Genomic DNA, 21,665 nt, shown 5'->3' with positions numbered 1-21,665 from the left:
AACAAAAAGTAATAGAATAAAGGTTCCTTTTAAAGCGAAATAGAAAATGAGTAACAGACATACAATGGCCAGTTTTTACCTGTCTTATTTAAACTAAACAATGGATTACTCACTCTAAATGTTTACCTGACATACATTTTAGTTAGTGTTAACAGTTCAAAAGTAAAGCGTGAATGATCACAGAGGCAATAAAATAATTACCCGGGCTCTTATATTGTTTGAAACTAGCAAATAGTATCATTCGTTCGGTAAAAGTCAAAAAATATTTTAGAAGCTTTAACGGAGCGTGCGGTGCTGCCACCTTCAATTCATGAATCGACAATAAGTTGTTAACCCTCGTTAATAATGATTACCCGTATAACGCTACACGCCGTCGCCGTTTTAATTAACCTAAAGTTGTGTTAATTGTTTCGAAACGATTGTACTTGTACCGCGGTTTTATACCCTGGTTGAAACTGGAGTGCGATTGTCAACAGTTCCCATGTTTATTCACGAAAATTGTGTTTTGTTGTATACGGCGCTGAAGAATGCTTAGACTGAAGTGTACAATTAGAAGGTTCAGAACCTTATAGTAAAACAATTTTGAATATGCAAATGAGAAAATCGCGTGGCAACCACAGCTGATATAAAGTTGCCGTGGAACGGAACGTATCACAACTACATTTTGACATTGTCTGACTTGTCTGTAGGCGTAGCGACGGGATTAAGGGGACGAATGGGGTTTCCGCCCCGAGAAGCACTTTTTGGAGGCGACAAATTTGTTGCCAACAGCAGTTACTTAACGCTTTTGATGCTATAATCGCGTAAATGCGATTGTTCAATTGGTACTAGTAGGTGCAAAAGTCACAGTTCTGCCACGAACGCCAAAAGATTTTTTTCCTTCTGGTATCACAACTTCCATGGACTAAACCGCTAAAAGATGGCCCGCCATCCTCTCAGTTGAGCGTGAATTAGCCGAGACGACTGTCTTCGAAGCTGTGATGTACGAGTTTTCTAGGAAGATGTGAACCACATCGTCACAACAACAACTGCTCGCTTGATAGACCAATGACCATTTAAAAAGGCGGAAAACAAAAGTGTAACTGTTTAATTGTAAAAAGTCTGTACTTAATTCGATTTGTAATAAAGTCATTTTATTAGGCTTTGCGTCTAATTCAGCATGTAAGTTCTGAGGGGGGCGGCACCCCGAGCCACATTTTTCCTCGCCACGCCACTGTCCGTAGGTATTGTTATGCCATCGAAAAATTATCGCTTTTGAGAAAGATGTGTGACAGCTTTTTCCGACACAAAATATTCAAACACTCAGTTCAGAAAGATGTATTCAAATTAGGGATTTATAATTTCCAGGATATGTATTTCCATTGTATTTAGCTTCCCAGTGGCACAGCGGTATGTCTGCGGACTTACAATGTTAGAAACCGGTTTTCGATACCCGTGGTGGGCAGAACACAGACAGACTATTATGTAGCTTTATGATAAACTTTAATAAAAAAACAAAAAACATTGTACTTAATGGCATTGAAAAAAATATTGATATGGATCAATTTGGGGTTCCAGGACCACCCAGAAAGAGGCCAACAAGAAGTCGTATCCCAACTACAACAAGCAAAGTGTGGTTTCTTGATCATGTGAGAATCCATGAACGTAAAGGTTAGTGACGAAAGCTGTCCACTTGACTCAGTCAACTGTACGCAACATCATCAAGAAGAACCTCTCTCTGGAAAACGAGGCCAACGGGGTATGGATTCATCAAGATAAGGCTTTCACTCATACCTCCCGTTGAACTATCGCATATCTCAAGCAGCTGAATAATGAAATTGTTATTTATACTATTTCATATGATGACATACTAGTCAACTCATATGGAACACTTAACATTACAATTTCTACTGTAGTGACGTCAGTGAAACTGTGCATGCCATGAATCACGAGAAGAATTATGCACTCTGTAGGCTGCAACACAACATGACATACGAACTTCAAAAGCAAGAAATAAAAATATTTGTTACTCTTAATTTGTGTTTTTATTTACTCTTGAAAGGGAATACTTTCGAGGACTGGAGGAAGTACATGTACTGTATACCACATTGCCAATTATTTCGGGATAAAAACATACGTGTTCATGTATAAAGATGTCTCATATTTGAAATACAGTGCCTCAAATTATAATTATTTTGCTGGAACAATATTTTTATTGTTAACTTGGCTAAGTAAAAACTTAAGCAAAATGCCCAAAGCAACTGATATTTAAAAAAATTAAACTTATAGGAGGATTTATTTATATTTAGTAGTACAAAAGCTTTTTAAAGGCATAAGGTTTCCAACTTAAACAGTTTCAAGCTACAGAAGATGCTTTTTATATTTTCATGCTGATTTCAGAGAAATATTTCACTTAAAGAACTGTTTCAAATATACACAAAAGATTAAGCGAAAATATAACTGCTATTTACAATTTGTTAAAAGCTCACAGAAGTTAGTGAAATTAATTTTGAATTAATTGGAGTACAATATCTTCATACCACTGTTTGGCTTTTCTAGGAATAATTTTGTATTTAATAAACTATTTAGGTACACCATAAATATATAAAACATCTTGAAAAACCTTGAATTGGGGCTCTAGAAACCTATTTGTTCCCTTATGGGATAGCGGTAAGTCTAAGAACTTACAACACTATAATCCGGGGTTCGATTCCCTGCGATGGACACAGCATATAGTCCAAAGTTTCTTTGCTATAGAACGAACAACTGACAAGAAACCTGTCTGGTGTGTTGTATTAATTTGGGTTCACACAGCCTTAAAAACCTTGAGAATCTTTGAATTTCAGTTCTTCAAACCTTATTCATGACTGTGTGTTGTATTTAAGCTGGGTTCAGACAATCTTAAAAAAGTTGAAAATTTTTAAATTTAAGCTCTACATATCTAACTCTTGAGCTGTATTATGATAAGCTGGGCTCACACATGAGTCTTTAGGTTCCGAATGTCCTAAACTCAATGCAGTGCACGCTTAAGCCTTCTCAGAAGTCTCCCTCTCCCACCTTCCACTTCACTTATTGCACCTGCAATCTAGATTTCTTAGTTACATTCCTGATGGGAAAACCACATAACTACTGGTTGTGTTGTGGTAGTGGAAGACATATTTCAGAGGTAAGTACCTATTTGAAATTTATTTAATTCTAAAAATGTAAAATTCTAATCAGCTACACTTTCCAAAATACCCACATTTAGATGGAGGAAGGAACTACTGGTTCACAAAAGTTGAGCTGTTAGGCGGGTAGATAACCTAGACCACGACTAATGGACGATGAGATCAAGCAGAAATGCATGTGGAAGTGGAAAGGTACCCATCAAGGAATTATCAGCCATCAGGTGGCATTCTCTGTCAATTTCTAGTAGGTACCAGTGCATAGGGTAGAATTTTGTCTTCAACAATTGTTGCCATATATGTAATATAGAAGAGTATCGACTGGATAAATCTATTCAAACACAGTCTCGTATTATAAAGGAAGGTCTATGATTTGCTTCAATTGAATAACTCGTCAACTTCAGATGCCCCCTGTGATTATTACAAGGAGTGGCAGTATCATTATACCTGGGTTACCATGTGCAACATAGGTGTGGATCCAAGTGATAACTAAGCAAGTAATAGAGAGTTCACCTGCTAGGGATTCCATCGGGCTTCAAGGATCACAACTGGGGTAGATGGAATCCCAAAGATGAAGGGACAGTAATATAATGTAAATACAATTTTGAGAATATATTTGGATTTGTCTACATGTCAAACTTCAAAATATCCTCTACTCTAGAGAGTAATACGATTGTGTCAGAAACTTACTATTTTTTAGTAGTATATATAGTAATGTAAATATATGGGTGTATTGGGCTAAGGATTCTTCTACAGTAGGTGTCTGTGACTTGTTGGCAATAAATTCGACAATAAACGAACAGCATGCACTCCACTCGTTTTTAAAATAACATATATGTTCAAAACAAGTTAAACATATGTACAAACTTCTTTACACTGTGGAGATCATAGTTGTACCTTAAATACTATACAGTTCTCTTCTTTTCAAAGTCCACTTAAGCCATTTCAATTGCTTTAGAATTCACTTGATAAGCCGAACTATTTTTATCGTAATGGTATCCATGTATAGTTCACTTACGCTATCACGGAAGTTACTGCAGTTGTATCTTAAACTTCTAATAATCATTTAAATTTCTTACTTCCAATAATCGTCTGCCTTTTGTCAAAGTCCGCACAGGTGGGTTCAACTAATTTAGAACACCCTTTAACAGGACAAATTCTTCTTCTTATCTCTTTCAAACTGTTAATCTCACTGTAACATATCCACCGTTAGATCATCACTCCCACGATGGTTAATTTTACGTTTTCTAACTTTTCTTTGATCGAACTTTTCTTTCACGTAACTTTACTTTTACTCTCTGTTTCCGCTCGTCTTGTCGCAGTTATTTGTACATCTATCACTTAGGCCTTCTAGAAATCTCCATAGCCTCGAGATCAATGGAATGTAAACACAACGTTCTATAGCCTCGATATCAATGAATTACAAACACAAAATAAATTAATTAATAATACTACCTACACTAACCAATCTTTTATATCTGACATATTGAAATGCCAGAGTCATCACCAAATGGCAAAATTTACTTTTAAAGTGTTTGTGAACATTACAATAAACAAGATGGATTAACTGCACAAACCAATTTGTTAATGTAACTGGAGCAAGATCCAAGAAACATAATTTTTCTGAGACCCATGAAAAATTCGGTACATGCAAGATAACGAAAAATATCCCTGACAGGATAAAAAAGGCATTCTTCTAAATGATAATCAGGATAAGTCAGAGAAGGTGACATAATAGGTTGAAAACAACAGTTACCTTCTCTTGCATCCCCAGTTTTAGATATGAAGGCTTGATCTGGGTAATAATGAAAGACCACCCGAGAAAATAAGGTATTTGAAACATTGAGGATATAGATATCAGAATGTCTTCTTCCCAATGCAAGCAATAAAGAAATATCATTGAGTGAACAAGTTGTTAAAAGTTCATCAATGGGGTAGAGAAGCCAATTAAGAAATGTGAGAGTAAATCCAAGTCCCATTTACGACAATGTCTAGGAATCTAGGGTTGTTTAAAACAAAATGTTCAAAGGTGATCTTTGAAAAATGAATACAAAAATAGATGGATGGTTACCATGACATCTGAAGGTGTCAGATAAGGCAGTTAAGTAACCAACTATGAAAGAAACTGACAAACCACGATCACCAAAAATGTAATTTGTTGAGAAGCTGGACATAAACAAGATATATCTAATTTTCAAACGACAGAAAGTAACCTAACAATTTAGGCACCCCGGCAAAGTGGGAAAGTACTACTTTCATGACTCACTGTAAGAGAGTAAAACACGCTAAAGGCGGTTAACACAAGATTAAAAATATTCAATAAATATCATGACAATAATGCTTCAACTAATTTATATTCTAACTTTTACCTTATTCTCTAAATTCATAAGATAGATATTACTTATCATACTGCATATAACGTGTACTAAGTAGCCTTGAAAACTAATATTGGTCTTTTAAAAAGTCTTGAATTTTTCGCTAAATTTTTTGTTTGAACCTCATCAGGGCAAAAAGTAAAATATTGTTTCCTGCAACCCAAATTACAAAGGCGTTTTCGACCAAAAATATAATTTTTTTTATTAAAAAATATTTCTCCAGAATGTCAGAATACTTGATATTCTTTCACAAGCTTTAAAACATAAACATTCATTCACAAATACATTTATTCTGACAAGAAAAAAAAAACACAAACAGACCAAGTTTCAAATCCAAAGTTGGGTATCTAAAACAATCATATTTTAAGGTGGCCTAACAAAATCAGTGCAAAAAAAACATTTTTCCACATGTAAAAGAACACAGTAAAAACTTAATGTTGACATTTTTCTGAACATTAAATTACATTACGATAAAGACTTTTTTGAATTCGTGGATAGAGGAAATTTGCAAAGCTGGGTAAATAAAGATACTTACTAAAGGTGGTTGTAATATCATGCATGCTTTCTATAACTAATTTTAAAACATTAAGAATCTTATAACAAGTAGTCCTTTAAAAGGCAATTTAGTTTTATGTAGAAAGTGCTCAAATTAATAGTGTGATAGACTACATTTTTAATTTAGATATATGTACTGCTGTTTAGATAAAGGAAGTCTTGATGTCCGGTTATGAGTGCGTATTTTAACTTCTGGAATTTTCTTGGAAGTTTATAAATTATTTGAAAGTATAAAAACGCGAGTTAGGCGATAATAGATTAATTATATTGCTGTTTGAGTCGTTTTTTGTTGTTGTTTTTTTTACAGTGATGTATTGATTATTGAGTTAGTGAACTTGTTAGTCAGTTTTTCTGTACCTTCAATTTCCCGAGTTTGTGTTTCAATGAAGAAAATTAGCAAGTAAGTGACTGTTTTAAGTGTTACTTATAAAGTTAGGCCTATCGTTAGTTCGTAAAATCGAATATGTATTGATCTTCCAATCTAAGAAATGAAACCTTTTCGTTTTCATTAAATGAGTTGTACTCTGTTTTTTTTACCGAATAATCCAAAAGAACCTGCCCAAAACAAAATTAAACACTTATCTCAGAAGTGGGATTATTTTGGTGAAATTAAAGTAGAATCTAGACTGAACTTCAAGATGATACATGCTTGAAGCAAGATCGGAAATTTGCTGGAAATTATGAAACAATAAAAAGATAATCAAAGAGATGGAGACAGAAAATTAAAATAAAGAAATAATTAAAATAAGATTATAAAGAAAAAGACAGATAATTAAAAAAAAGACTAAGAAGTAAGGGGAAAATGTAAGAAAGAGACAAGAAGTTAAGAGAGGAATTACAAGAGGTAAGTTGTTCTTTTAGTGCAAAGTTACACAATGAGTTATCTTCACTCTACATAGTGTGGGGAATTGAACCCAGAATTTTAGCATTTTCAGCCCATAAACTTAGTGCTGACCCACCAGGGAACAAAAGACATAAGATTAACAGAAGAGTTATGAAGAAAAATATATTTGATCGAGGAAGCTTTAGGGAATGTACAAAAGGAACATCAGAGAAGTGAAAAGGAAGGTCACAATGACAATACAAAAGTAAATATGGAAGTTGGAAACACATTAAGGAAGTACAAAAGAATATCAGAGAAATAATTAGGGATTATAACATCATGATCAAAGAAGCAATGAAAAATGTATAGAAGAACATCAATGTCAGAATGAAACATTTACAGAATGAATTTTCAAATAGCAAAGGTCAAGAATTCCAACCTCAAACTACGTCATATGGAAGAGGAGACCACATCTGGTCTACACCTATTACTACTGCTTGTACCACCTGTGACTGCAGGATTTTCTTCGACTACTTCAGCTACACCCCTACTTTATCAGGTTATGGAATTTAGTAGGCCAGTTTAACAAAACTGCCCAATTGAGAAACAACAGGTTATGGAAGGTATACCAAGCACAGTTTAAAATAACTTCTAAATTGAATAGATTGAGTAATCAAAAATTAAGCTGTTCATCTTGATGCACGTTTAAAAGGATCAGCTTTAACATCATTAAGCAACCTTCCTATAGGAAACTGTAACAACTACCAACCATTAATGGCCACCTTATCAAACAGATTTGGTGTGTTACTACATCAGAAGTAAGTTTATAAAGCAAAGTTTAACAACAGAGTAAGAAGGAAGGACAAGACTTCGGCTGAACTTTCTGAAGATGTGAAAAGACTTGTCCAGTTATCCTATTATGTAACCAATTCACAGCTGCCACAGTAGACGAGAGTATGCGAAATGTGCTGAAGCAAAGTAAATGTACATCTTTAAATGAAGATGTCTAGTTGGTGTTGGAACTTGAAACAATAAAAGTTGCAGATAAACAAAATAACTAAAAGCCCCATCAAGGACTTATGGATCAACATATCAAATAGTGTAGAAATATCAACTCCCTTTGATGGAATTATAGAAGAAATCAAAAGGTTATTTAAACAACTAGTTACTCCAAATAGAGGAAGTAAACCACAGAGAAACGGTTGTTTCAAGTGCAACTTAAAATGATATATTGCCAGGAACTCCAGAAAAATATTTAAGAAATAAAAACTGCTCCAACAGGATGGCAGTGGGAGGAATATGCTATAAGTAGGGAAAACGTGTATGTTACCTCCAAGACTGCAATGAATCAACCTTTTGATAATAAACTCATGAGGTGACACCCTGAAAATGAGAATAGTCCATTTTCCCAAATATAGAGGAGGATTGCATTGGCGAATGAAACAAGTTCAGGAGTAAATGGCTCATTAATGGGAAATCTTGCAACATGTTGACTGATACCGGTTATACAGCTACCACCATTATTTGAACTGATTTGGTAATAAAAGGTGGGAAATTGCCTTCATAGACAAAGCAGTAGGACAAATTGATGCAAACAGCAGGTTACCATAAATGTCCAGTAAGAGGAAAGTTGGAAGTCAATCATACTATCGGAAGCCTCTGAGCACAACATGATGTGTGGAAATTGACACAGAAGAAGAATGCATTTTGGGAAAAGCCCTCATGCAAAAACATTGTTGCAAAGCTAGACATGCTTCAAACAGTTTCATGGTTTATTGCCATGAAATTCCTGTACACTAAACGGCAATTACACTATCAGAGGTTGTATCTTCAGTGACAACAATGATGGAAGATAATTAAGACGTGTAATCTAAAGTGCAACAGAGCAGAATCAAGGAAGATAGGTGGACCAAGCTAATTGTCATTCATCATGATCGTCTTTAGAAGCATGTTGGTTGGAGAATGGCCTCAGAGAAGATTTTGCCAGAACTAAGTCAACCTGCTTAAGAATCCGAGACTTTTTTCGATACACTTCCATAATATCAGCGGAGGTGGAGTCACCAGTGAACTACCTCGACCTGAATAGAACCTCCACAGCAAGTGTTTGTAAAGGGCAAGAGGTCATAACCTGCATGTATGTACCTTTAACCACAGAAAATAAAACCACAAAAATTATTCGGTGAGAAGGCAATTTAGGAGCAGTATACGAGTGAGAAAATTTTCTTTGATAAGCAAAATGTTGATTGTACTTTGTTTCTCTCAATGATTTTTTTAAAAAAATATTGCTGTTATTGATTGCCAAGAGTTACTTTACTATCCTCGCCTGACAGCAGGAGTATTGCTTTCTTTATTACATGTATAGTATAATTGGAAAGTTACAGTGTTATTTGTAAAGTTTGTCCTATCATTTGCTCATGAAACCTTGTAAGTGTAGAACTTCTAGCTCCAAATAAACCCTTTCCGTTTTCATTAAGTGGACTGGACTTTATTTTTAACCGAATAATTTAAAAGAACCAGCCTAACAATGGAAAACATTACAACAGTAGCATAGAATATCACCCTAGAAACTGTAATTTCTGCAAGGAGTACATACACGCCTTAAAAAGAGTAAGTACAAAGATGTGATATGGGTTCAGTGTGACGTTGTGCAATGTTTTTATACTGGAGGTGTGGTAAACCAATTTTTTTTACATCTCTCTTAAGCAGGGCTGAACCTGAGACATTGAGCACACCAAGCGAATGGTAGTATTCAGTATCCGAACTCTGACAATAATGCCTTTTTGTAATAGTTATTATTATAGTTTTGTAATCTAGAAACTACAGGAGATCCATTGTACTGAAGAAAATAAATCATTCCTCTCACTTGGATGTCATTTTACCCTACAAGTAACTTTAGTAATTGAAGCGATATATTAACGTGTGGTTTGGGGACTTTATCCATGGTTACTAACTTCATAACAGACCCATATACAAATCAACATCTGTAGATTTCAGCTGCTCATGCGCCTTGATAATGTGTACAATTTGCTACTATAAATAACAATGACAATATGGTGCTTAATTTATCTGTATTTTAACATACTAACACATACACTATCTGCTCTTTGGCTAATTTTTTGTACTCAAAAGCAATGCATTAATATTTAATATAAATAATTGCAATATGTAGAGTTTCCCATGCGTTTGGTGTTGAATGTTTTTTCGTTAATATCATAAGTGTTAAATATAATAAAAAAAACTGTTTTTAAAGAGTTTGCATTAAAACCATAGATGCCTAACCAGGGGCCAAAAGGGGAATGTGCCACCTCGCTTTATTTCTTTTCTCCCATTAGATCTTCTTTAGCCTTGCCTCCACACTATTAAACAACGTTAGACGCCATGATTATGATTTTTTTCAGTCAAAGGGAGAGGCTGGAACTATTATACATGAATATATAAAATTACTTTATGCATTCCACTGCTTATAACTCCCATATAAATGTTAGTGGAATTATGTTATTGGAAAGGCTTTCTTATGAAATTGATGTGTGTAATTCTAACAGAAAAAAAAGTAAAAAAAAAACGTTACCAACACCAATGTATTGAAATAAGCTGTCTAACATTTTACTGAACTTGTTTAAGTAATAACAGTATTCACAATGTCTGCTGCCATTCTCAACAACAGATTCCATATGGTAAGCAACTGCGTGCAACTTACTGCTGTGGATGGCGGGAATATTGTACTGAATGCTGTTCTTATGATCAACAATCGTCTGCAGATAGCTCTATAACCAGAAATCCACAGGTGTGAGTTCTGGTGACCATGATAACCAATATGTAGAAATCCCCTACTGATTGGTTGTTCACTAAAAGCGTTGCATAGCCAATTCTTCAGAGCGTTGGAAACATGTGGTGGTATGCCATTTTTCATGAATACAGTATCATACTTAATAACCCTTTCGTGCACGGTAAATAAAACCATGTTAACTAACGTGTGTTGATAACGTGCACTAGTGACTATAAAAATTCACAAACCATAATTTGTGGGCTCCTAAAAATATTTGAAATTAATATATATATATAATTAACTACAAACAGTGCTGATAAACTCAAACTACAGCCACGTTAAGCCATGAAAAGTACTTTTAGTGAATCCATGTTCATTTGGGTTTACCCAATATAATGCAACTATCCATGTTCACTTGACCGCGGAGGTAGGCTTTATCGGTCCACAAAATGTCAAGTTAGTTGTAATCCATTTGAACACGTCCAGTGAATTTCTAAACAATGATCAACAGCTTCTCTGAATCGGCAGGATGGAGTTCCTGAAGTCTTTTAATTTTGTGTAAAAACAGTCTTAATGTCTGTTCGTCACTTTCCACAGTTTGTTGGGGTCAACCGGTAGGCTTGGAAACTTAATAGATGCTGTGTTCTCATTGAGGATTGCTGTTGTCGATAATACTTATTGAACTTCTACAAAGATTACATTGGTATAATTAGTTGTTCTGATCATGATGGAAGTTAAGAAAGACCCTTGAACTCCATAGACTTTTATTAACACCCGTGTCACGAATAAAGACATATAAACACATTCATTCATTACTCTGGAAAACTTTACAAGTGTTTGCCATCTTGTAAAGAAACTATGTCCTTTTATATATCTACAGGGAAACCGACACATTTAATATTTCTGTAACTTTAGATATAGAGGCTACAACAATAGAGGTGACGTCACACAGCATAAGTAGAGTCACCATGTGTCAAAATCCAGAAATTTTGAAAATGCGTTCCTCGTATATATGCACGCTTAATTTCGCTAACGCGTGTACGCTTTGGGAGTTATAAGTAACGTATAAAGTAAATTTATAGTTACCTTGTAGTTAATAGGGATAGTCGTAATAGTAGGTTACTGCAGTGAACTGACGCCGAGTTTCAATAAAAGTTGAATAATTTTTATTCGAATATTTTGTTTTGTCAGAAATAGTTTCGGCCTTACATATTTACTATTCTCATTGTCTAAACTATCACTTATATATTTTTTTCTTTAGTTAGGTATACGACTTTTAATATTTTTCGCTTTTTACGTTATAAATTTCTATACTTCTGGCTTTGCTTTTCAGCTTAAAATTAATAATATCACGCTGTGAGAAAGACGTATTCAACGTTTATTTTCTGAATCACTTCAGTATAAAGCTACTAATTAACGATTAATATTCAGAATATTATTACTATTGATGTTTTCCTCTCTCCTGGTAAAATAAATTAGCCGATGTCATCATAAACTTTTGTTTACTATTGTCTAACGTAACTTCTTTAGGCGATAAAAATTGATAATACCAAATTAATTTAGTAAATAGCTCAAAAAAGTTATGAGAATATTCTAATTATTTCACTGGGCGACACTAAATTCTAAACATTGAAAAAAGAAAATTGCGGTTTTCATAGTAATATCTATTTTATGTGTGTGTGTGCCTTTAGTAGCCAAGTTAAAACACAATTTTAATTTACAAAAACGAAATTTGTGTTGCTTGATCAGGAAAATCTTAATTTTTTTGCATGTAAGTTCTTACAAATGTTTTTAAATAAACGTGTACGTTTTATTTTAAAGTGAAGGTATACAAAGTACTTCGAGGCACGGTTTTCCATATATGGCGAGTGTCAAGATCATCGCGTAAACGAGGCTTAGCATTTTGACGAGTAAACAGATTTCTTCGTACATTCCTCCCCTAACTACAATCATAAAAAAGTCATCAGGCGTTTAAGTATAGTGATCCACATACAAATATGACTTATAAAACCTCACTCCTTTGCTTAGTAAGGTTTAATAGTGCATTTGTATCTTTTAAGAAGAAAACGAGTGGGATAACTACAGCACTTTGGGCAATAATAAAAGCTTTTTAGGCCTATAATTTATAGTTCACAACCAGCTCTATTTACATCTGGCTGTATATGAACAAACCTATTCCATATAACTTCGAGCTGCCCCTTCTCATTATATTCTGATGTTTATGTTTCAGAATATGTTTAAAATACCTAGGACTTAATACAGGATAAAATACAAACATAAAAGTAGAATAAATGAAACCTAGCTAGGACTCCTGTATTGACCTATTGTTTATTTTCATGTCTCTCTATTTCGTGAAATACGTTTCAAATGTATATTTTTCAACTATTTGCAGCATAATGACTTTAAAAGGATCCACTTCTTTGCATTGTTATGTAATTAGGTGTACAAATGGAGACTACAAACTTCTCAAGTTGAAATAGAGCATGTGTGAGCTCCATAAAGTAGAACACGACTCACCACTCTGTGATTGCCTACCCCACTCGTGTGAGTATTTGTCTATTTTACTAACGTTTTTCACTTATATACGTTTAAGGCAGAGGTAGAATGTTCGATCAACTTACAGTTCAATGGGCAATGTTTTATTACAATTGTGGTGACAGATGAGACGGTTTAAATATTTGTTGTTCGATATTTACTTCTAATTTTGCTGATAAATGCTTCAAGTACAGGAAGAATGTTAAAAAAACTTCTATATTAATGGGCAGTGTTTCATTTTTATTTTGCTGAAAGTTGTGGTGGTTTCAATGCTTGTTGGGTCATATTTTACAGGTTGTTCACTTTTCCTACAGAAAAAAAAAAGATTCCTGAGGGTAGTAAATTCTGGATAAAGGAACTTGGCTGGGCGACATCAAAGCAAAACCCTAGCTATCTGGAACCCAAAAAGAGACCACAGGGTCTGCTCTGTTCAATTTGTGGTTGAAAGGTCCTCAGACGCTCACTCCTACCCAGAGCTTAACCTGGGACATGACATTAAGAAACGCTGTCTGTAGAAGAGACTGAAAGAAGTGCCCGATTTCAGAAAAGGGCCAAGTTGACCAGTAGTGTCAATTACAATATTTTTCGAATAACATAACATTACTAACTGATTTAAAGGCATACAGATGGGTATTTAAGTGCCTTCATCATACCTTGTCAACAGCCACGTGCTGGTTTGTTTACTCGTCAAAATAAACTGGGTCAATATGGCTACCGAACTGTGTCCGGTAGTAATGAAAGGGAGGTGAAATGCTTTATGATAAGCCATTATTAAGTTAGGCCTAAACTGACCAGGCTTAGAATTTTCTAGATCGTTTCTATAGGTTCTATTGAAAAACAATTTAAAACTGTGATTTTTGTGGAACAGAGGAAGACAGAGGGTAAAAGCATGTATTTTATATATGTTGATACCTCTTACAATGTAGTTTGTACCTTATTTGTGTGTGTGTCACCCTTTGTTGTTGGCCGTTTCTACCCGAATAGAATAGTTTTGTCTGGCACGTAAACTTTCAGTTATATTAAATAGACCTACTTTTCTGTGTACCCAGAAAATTTTCAGTTACTTTGAAGAGTGCTTTACAGACTTGCATGTGAAGTTTTCAATTTTTGCATTCTCTGCTACCACGGAAATCGGACGTTGTTATGGGAAAATGTTAGTTTTTAATACGTGGGTATATCTCAAAATTTTATATTTGTATTTCAACAAAATTAGTTTTAATTAATTATTTATGACTGGTGCTCATTGCTATCAAAATGAAAAACCTACTTAAATTCCAAAGTCGTTAAATGTACGTCCCTTTTCACCAAATACGTAAAGCAAATGGGCGTCCTGTTTTATGCCCTAAATATTTAGTGTCCCTTGAGAAAATGGTTTCTACATATTTGTACCAAGTAAATACGTACGGGGCCGACAGTTTCATGATAAAATAATATACTAGACTTTTTAAACAGAACTTTCACAATTGTAACCCTAAAGGTTATTACATCGGTTACTTCAAGATTCTGCTACACAAATATGAACGTTCCAACTCAGTGAGAAATTTCAAAATGAATCCATTCAGCTTTTAACGTGTAGGATGTTACGAGTTAATTTATTTTTTACTCTTGTGTATCTTGATAGTATCTAAAATATTCAGCGTACACGTTCTATCATAACTGTTTCTTTTCACCCAGTCATTAAAAGGTATTTAGAATAAGCACGAACACCAGCCTTGAACCCTACTTATAAATCCTGCATGTTACACAGAGGACAGTGCATTCTAGTTGTTGTTTTTATAAACACATTCAATGAATCTCCCATACATTATTCATCCATCAAACAAACATAATCACATAATCCAGACAAAGTTCATCACTGCCAACAAACACTACATTTTATTTCAAATAAATTCAGTGTAACTAAGAATATACACAATAAATGTTACACCCTCACTTCTTGTAGCAAACTGAAACTGTCAGAAATAATAACTCATCCCATGAAGAAATAAACCATGCATACATATTTTATTAGTATACACACGTAACAGTGAGGAAACAGTTCAACAGGCAACGAGTAACACTGCAGAACACCCAAACATGCCAAGAAACAAAGGAAGAACAAGAATACCACTATATTATGTAAATTCAAGACACTGTTTACCTATACAGAAATCTGTTACAAGAATTTACTTATGGAAAATGCTGGTCCATTCTTGAAAGAAAATACATTGCCACTATTTAGTCTACAAGCTGACACTTGTCTTCCACATCTTACTGAGATTAGTAGATCCAAATATATTTGTCAGTACATGATACTGATGTGGATGAATGTTTTCAATACAGCACACTTTGTATTGTTTGTGTTGTGAAATACATTTCATGGCAACTCTGGTAGTAAACTTATAAGCTTATATCAGCAGATACTGTTGTAAACAATAATCGTATACTATCTTTAGTTCGAGTTTTTTGTTATTCAATTCATACAAAGTTGCACTTACGATAGTGTGTTTCCCCCCCCCCCAAATCACACATTCTTTTCTTTGGGAGGCTTGCGTACATTTTACTTACTTTTTAGCATTGACAGAAAATTTTGATTATGATTTTAAAAAAGTGTTTTAACTTTGAGATACCAAAATTTAACATTTAGCAGGTGTATGCACTACATAACTGGAATTGGAAGAAAAAAGAACAAAAAGAAAAATTTAATGTTAGACTGCCTGATGTTAAGGAAATCATAAATTATGTTGTCAAGAATAACATAGATGCAAAAAACATATCAAATTATTTCAACGACACAAATAACAAAAAAAAAGTGTAATATTTGGAACAATTGTTACTACATATCGCAACACTATATAAACCCGCTGGAATAAAAATTTCCAGTAAATATGTTTGATTTGATTTTAGCAAAACTTACTTTAAAATCATGATAATCACCAAGTAACATACTTTTACTTCACTTTGTTTGTATGTAACTTAATCTGGATTGTAGATACTCTGCAAGTACTTCAAAATCTCAAGTACTATTTTAGTACCAAAGTATTAGGTTTCGCAAGGTAAGTTAATATAAGCCTACAAAAGAATTTTGTTGCTCATAGTAGTTACAAGAATTAGGTTTAGCAAGGTAAATTAATATAAACCTACAAAAGAATTTTGTTGTTCATAGTAGTTACAAGTATTAGGTTTTGCAAGGTAAGTTAATATAAGCCTACAAAAGAATTTTGTTGTTCATAGTAGTTACAAGAATTAGGTTTCGCAAGGTAGATTAATATAAACCTATAAAAAAATTGTTGTTCATAGTAGTTATAAGTATTAGGTTTCGCAAGGTAAGTTAATATAAACCTATAAAAAATTGTTGTTCATAGTAGTTACAAGTATTAGGTTTCGCAAGGTAGATTAATATAAACCTATAAAAAAATTGTTGTTCATAGTAGTTATAAGTATTAGGTTTCGCAAGATAAGATAATATAAGCCTACAAAAGAATTTTGTTGTTCATAGTAGTTATAAGTATTAGGTTTTGCAAGGTAAGTTAATATAAACCTATAAAAAATTGTTGTTTATAGTAGTTACAAGTATTAGATTTCGCAAGGTAAGTTAATATAAGCCTACAAAAGAATTTTGTTGCTCACAGTAGTTACAAGTTATAAAAAATGTTGAAAGTTTGCTTTTGATTTTACCATAGAGTTATCTATTAATGCTTTAATTTTATCATGATGCACATATGACATAAAAACCAGGTAATAAAAGCTTTAAATGACCTTCATCAAGTCTTGAACGGCTGTCACAACCACTAAGCAAAACATGAAGTACCTATTAGCAAATAATATATACTTAAAACTGATCGTTTTCATGCTATACTTCTTCTTATGTATGCTAAATAAGGTTTCTTTTTAGGGAGTTTTTGAAAAGTATTTCTGATACATTATTAAGGACTATAATTGCTATAAGATTTGTGAATGTCTGTGAAGTCAAAGTTTCGATATTAACATGAAACTTTCTTCTAGATGAAGTGTTTTAACTCTGTGTGTTTTTGAGTTTCTTCTTTTGGTCCATTTCAATTTCCATATTGTGTATTCTGATCCAGATTAGGTATACTCTTTTCATTCATTAAATAATAGTCTGGCAGCATTCTGATCTTTTTTTTTCAGATTTCTGGGGGTAATTTAGAGATAACAAATGAAGACAGTGGAAATTCCTTTGGATGGTTATGAGTTTGTTCGTAGAAAATGACTAGGATTTAGAGGTGGATGATATAAGGACTGTCTGTATATTGGATTGTAGAAGTTACTATTTTAGAAACTTTAGTATTTTCTAGTTTTTGTTCAATGTTAAGAACTTCAGTTCAGGGCATAAAGGAGGAATGATGAAAAATTCAAGTTACAATGAGGTCCATGAAATATAAGCACTAAAGCATATTAATCTGATTTAGTGTTACCTCAGAATGAAGACAGGATTAAGTCATGGGACTATGCTAGCTTGTGGCAGGAGAAATTTGTGGCATTAATGTAACAACCCTTATTCATACTGATTCGATTGGTTTTTATAATGGAAACATACTTCAATCCATTTCACTTAATAAACGATAATCATTATTATGCAAAGACAAACCTCTTCATAACAATTCTACAATCAGAGAATCTCTAGATTCAGTATAAAACTCCATTACCTGCAGTTCAAATACATTCATGGTCTACCATTCTTTTACAGTCATCGTTCACAAATAAATGAGTGTGTATCACTACCAAAACACACAGCAAGGAACCAATTCACAATGTGGGAGAAATCAGAGTATGCTCTTTCTCTGGTATCTTAAGACATCAACACAGAAAAGTGCACACTACAGCTATCTATAGAAAACTAAACATGCCAATATATATATATACAAAATTCACATGTAAAAAATAAAATATACCAGTCAAGTACTTGCAACGTGAAATAGTTAAAACACAAGGAAAACGAACGTTTTTGTTTCAAACAACTCTAATTATTCTTCTTAGGCCTAAACCACAGCATAAGAAATAAATAAAGATATCATACAAGCACCAAACAGACACAAAGAAAGTAAACTGAGAATGGAAACCAACTATTGCAATAAAGATAATGACAAGCATCACTGACCATGTTTTATGTAAAATTAGCCATCATTCAAACATACAATTTGACATAGAATCTGGAAAGGGAAAAAAAAAAAGAAAGAAAGATTAAAGACAGAAAATGGGAAATTAGTAAGGACCAAGAAAAGGACCTTATCAACATGTGTTACTTATATAATTAAGATATTTAATTTTACTCGTGTGTCCTAATGTATACCAAGTGTTTCATCTCCCAAAGAAACATACAGAACAGAAGCAGGCCTCACAAAAACACCTGTCATCTTCCAGTAACTCCCAATAAGGGTTAAGTGTTTTTACCTACAGACGATATTAACATGTAGTAATCATTTCTTATCTTGCAGTATCCAAAATTTAGATAAAAATAGAGGGGGATATGTTATTTTGTACACATTCAGGAATACAATGTTCGTTATTTAAACTGTGTTTTATTTATTAATATATATATCCTCAAGTGATATTTTTTGGAATCTTTCAAGTTGAAGTAAAAAATTTGTTACAGTAAATGTACTCCCCCACCAAAAAACCATGGGCAATGACTAGATATATTGATGGAAAATATTTCTGTGTAGTAATCTCAATCATTCTAAGTAAAAACCAATAAAAGATGTTATTTGAGACCCTTAGTTAAATCGGACATTTTTGGGAACATCTTCTTTTACAAGTTTATATTAATGATAAAAGTACACATGAAAGCTCTGTACTAATATCCACCAGGTGGAAAACATTATCACCTCAACTTTGAGAGGGGAAGGATTGCATTTGTTAACTGTATCACTGGCACTTACAAAAAAAATTGTATCTAATTTTCAGCTGTAAAGAGCCACTACATATTCAGTTTAACTGCACATTTTGTTTATCACTTTGTTGCTGCTAAATAACCAAAAGATTCATAATATTCCATATATGACTTCAAATGTATTTATTATTTTATAATTATCATTAATGGTAAAAAAAAAAAAAAAGGTACAATAGTTTCTTTGGAGAAAAAAAAAACAGTAAAACTCGCACATCCATTCTGTAGCTACAATAGAATTACCAAACACCAAAGGAGCCTGTTATAGTTATCATAACATCTCTATCACAAACACTATACTTTTTCTTTGTACATCTGTTTTGTTGCTTTTTAACAAACCAATTTACAAAACACTTAGTACTACAAAGTTTTATGTTTATATTTGCATATGATTTAGAATGGTTTAAAACACTGGTACAAAGGTGAACACAATATTAAGTTCAACATTCACTATTTTTAACTGGTGGAAAGCATATTCTTTAAGTAAGCTAAGCAGCTTTGTTACATAAATGATGTAACTGTTAGCCCTTTAACTTGGTAATGTACCTGGAATTCTAGAATATGAACACCCGAAGTCCCAAATACTTGAGATTTGTGTCTTAATCTCTTGATGAATTATAATGATTTATGTTTCTTTAAGAAATGCACAGCATGGAGAATTTTACTCAAATTGACAATTCAAATATTTCTTATAGACTTACAACTCAAATAAATTACTGTTGAACATAAGCTCATGTTCAACACCAAGCTATTTGTATCTCCCTCTTTAAAAAAACTCGTAAATCTTCTTTCAAACTACTGATGAATTTATAAGTTTAGTACAAAGAATTTTCACCCCCCCAAAAGTCCAAATATGAAATTTACATGCAAAATGTACCTAATGACATTTGGATTACTCCAAAAGGAATGTGTAATGATAAAATCTGGTTACTGAATGCTACATCAAAAACCATGCAATTATCAAATAACATTTCAAAAGACCTATAATATAGGAACAAGAAATCATGCGATATTAACATTAGGAGCGATTTTGCAGAGAAATTAACTAAACCTATGTTAATTATATATATATCACAAGTGTTTCCAAACATTAAAACGTCTCTATAAAGCAGTCTGAGGTGAAACACCAAATTGAAAAAATTAAGAAGAGAAACAAAAGCTGCGGAATAATTTGAGACAGAACGTCTAGGACTACTAGTCTACCATTCCCAACATGCTCTGTAAGCGGGGAGAAATCAGCCGTGCAGAAGGTCATTATGCAAATAACATTCCAAAATTGGACACAGGGGCCCCAGCAGCTAGGAAAGAAGGGTGCGACAGGTGCCACCAATCCATAGGGCTGGCTACTTTGACAAACCTGTCTGGGGGCCGGTCTGTGATGCAAAGGCGGGGAGTTGGGTAGGAGGTGTAGTGGTGGGCAGCGAGACACCGGGCTGCGGCTGGCCTGTCAGACGAGATAGGATTCCCCGCTCTGACATCTGAAGCCTCTGTGCCACTGGTGGGATCCGAGCGAGAGTAGCAGGGAGACGGCTAACGTCAGACTTCATGTCGCTGAGAAGTTCCTCTAACTGGTTGAGCACTGAGGAAAAGAGAAAATGATGGTTGAAAATTAAACTTAAAAAGAATAATATATTTTCAATATCGAAGCATCTGGAATCATCAAAACTCACAGACAGTGTCATTTCAAATGAAAATAATTCAAGGTAGGGGATCATTTCTCAATACTACGATAAGTGAATGCAGGAAAACTGGTAAAATGTTCTGCACAACATCAACAATGAAAAAAAATACACACAGAAATAAAATTCAGGATCTTTTCATAATAATTGATAGTAAGTATATCACATTAGATAGTGATTACATATTTGTAAAAACTTTTAAAAAAACAAATGTGCAATAGTATTATTTAAACCATGAAACTAGCTTACTGATTTATAAATGAACCTCACAGAAAACTCCTATATATCTCCAACTGAACTATTCTGCATAACTTACAAATCTTTCAGCTGACTAAATAAAGAAATCAAGCTATATGGCCCTCTATGTTCAATGCTGTTTATTACAACCATTATGCAGCTTATTTTGAAATAATTTACAGACTTACAACTTATTAACCATTTATACTATGTTGTTAATGCTGTACCATTTGCTAAAATAACTCAATATAAAATAATTATTCATTGGATTTCGTTTCAAAATTCATCAATGTAACATCATACAAAGTCACACTATTAAGCTTTTAATACAACTCAAATATGGAAACCTATCTAGCATTATAGTTAAAATACCGTATTGCCCCTAATTAATGCTTCTGGGGATGTTGCAAACTGCAAAGGTACGTGTGTGTGTGTGTGTGTGTGTGTGTGTGTTAATTAAAGTATTTGTGCAGTTCCAGATTCTATTTTTCACATATGATTTGTCGATTTCAATGCTAACAAGTGAGTGTATGTGTGCATTTTCTTTCTTTTTTTTCAAATCAAAATTGCAGCAATAAAATTAAGGTTAAGCTTTATAAAAAATATTGGGGGGGGGGGAGAAGGATGTTAATTAGGGGCAGTACAGTATTTTGCTTCAGGTCTTA

The 21,665-nt window shown here is 33.5% G+C and overlaps 1 protein-coding gene across 2 annotated transcripts in view; it reads right to left on the bottom strand.

Annotated features, from left to right (window-relative positions):
• LOC106471707 (chromodomain-helicase-DNA-binding protein Mi-2 homolog) overlaps positions 1–21,665 on the bottom strand; it is a 51,386-nt gene that overhangs the window by 5,575 nt on the left and 24,146 nt on the right. For both annotated transcript variants that reach the window (XM_022400317.1, XM_013932325.2), the window contains exon 16: positions 20,442–20,663. In XM_022400317.1, the coding sequence (XP_022256025.1) occupies positions 20,442–20,663 (222 nt within the window). The remainder of the gene's footprint in view (positions 1–20,441; positions 20,664–21,665) is intronic.

The sequence above is a fragment of the Limulus polyphemus genome, unplaced genomic scaffold (genome assembly GCF_000517525.1).
Source record: "Limulus polyphemus unplaced genomic scaffold, Limulus_polyphemus-2.1.2 Scaffold4803, whole genome shotgun sequence".
In the NCBI taxonomy this organism is placed as follows: domain Eukaryota; kingdom Metazoa; phylum Arthropoda; class Merostomata; order Xiphosura; family Limulidae; genus Limulus; species Limulus polyphemus.
This window is presented reverse-complemented; position numbering and strand designations above follow the sequence as displayed.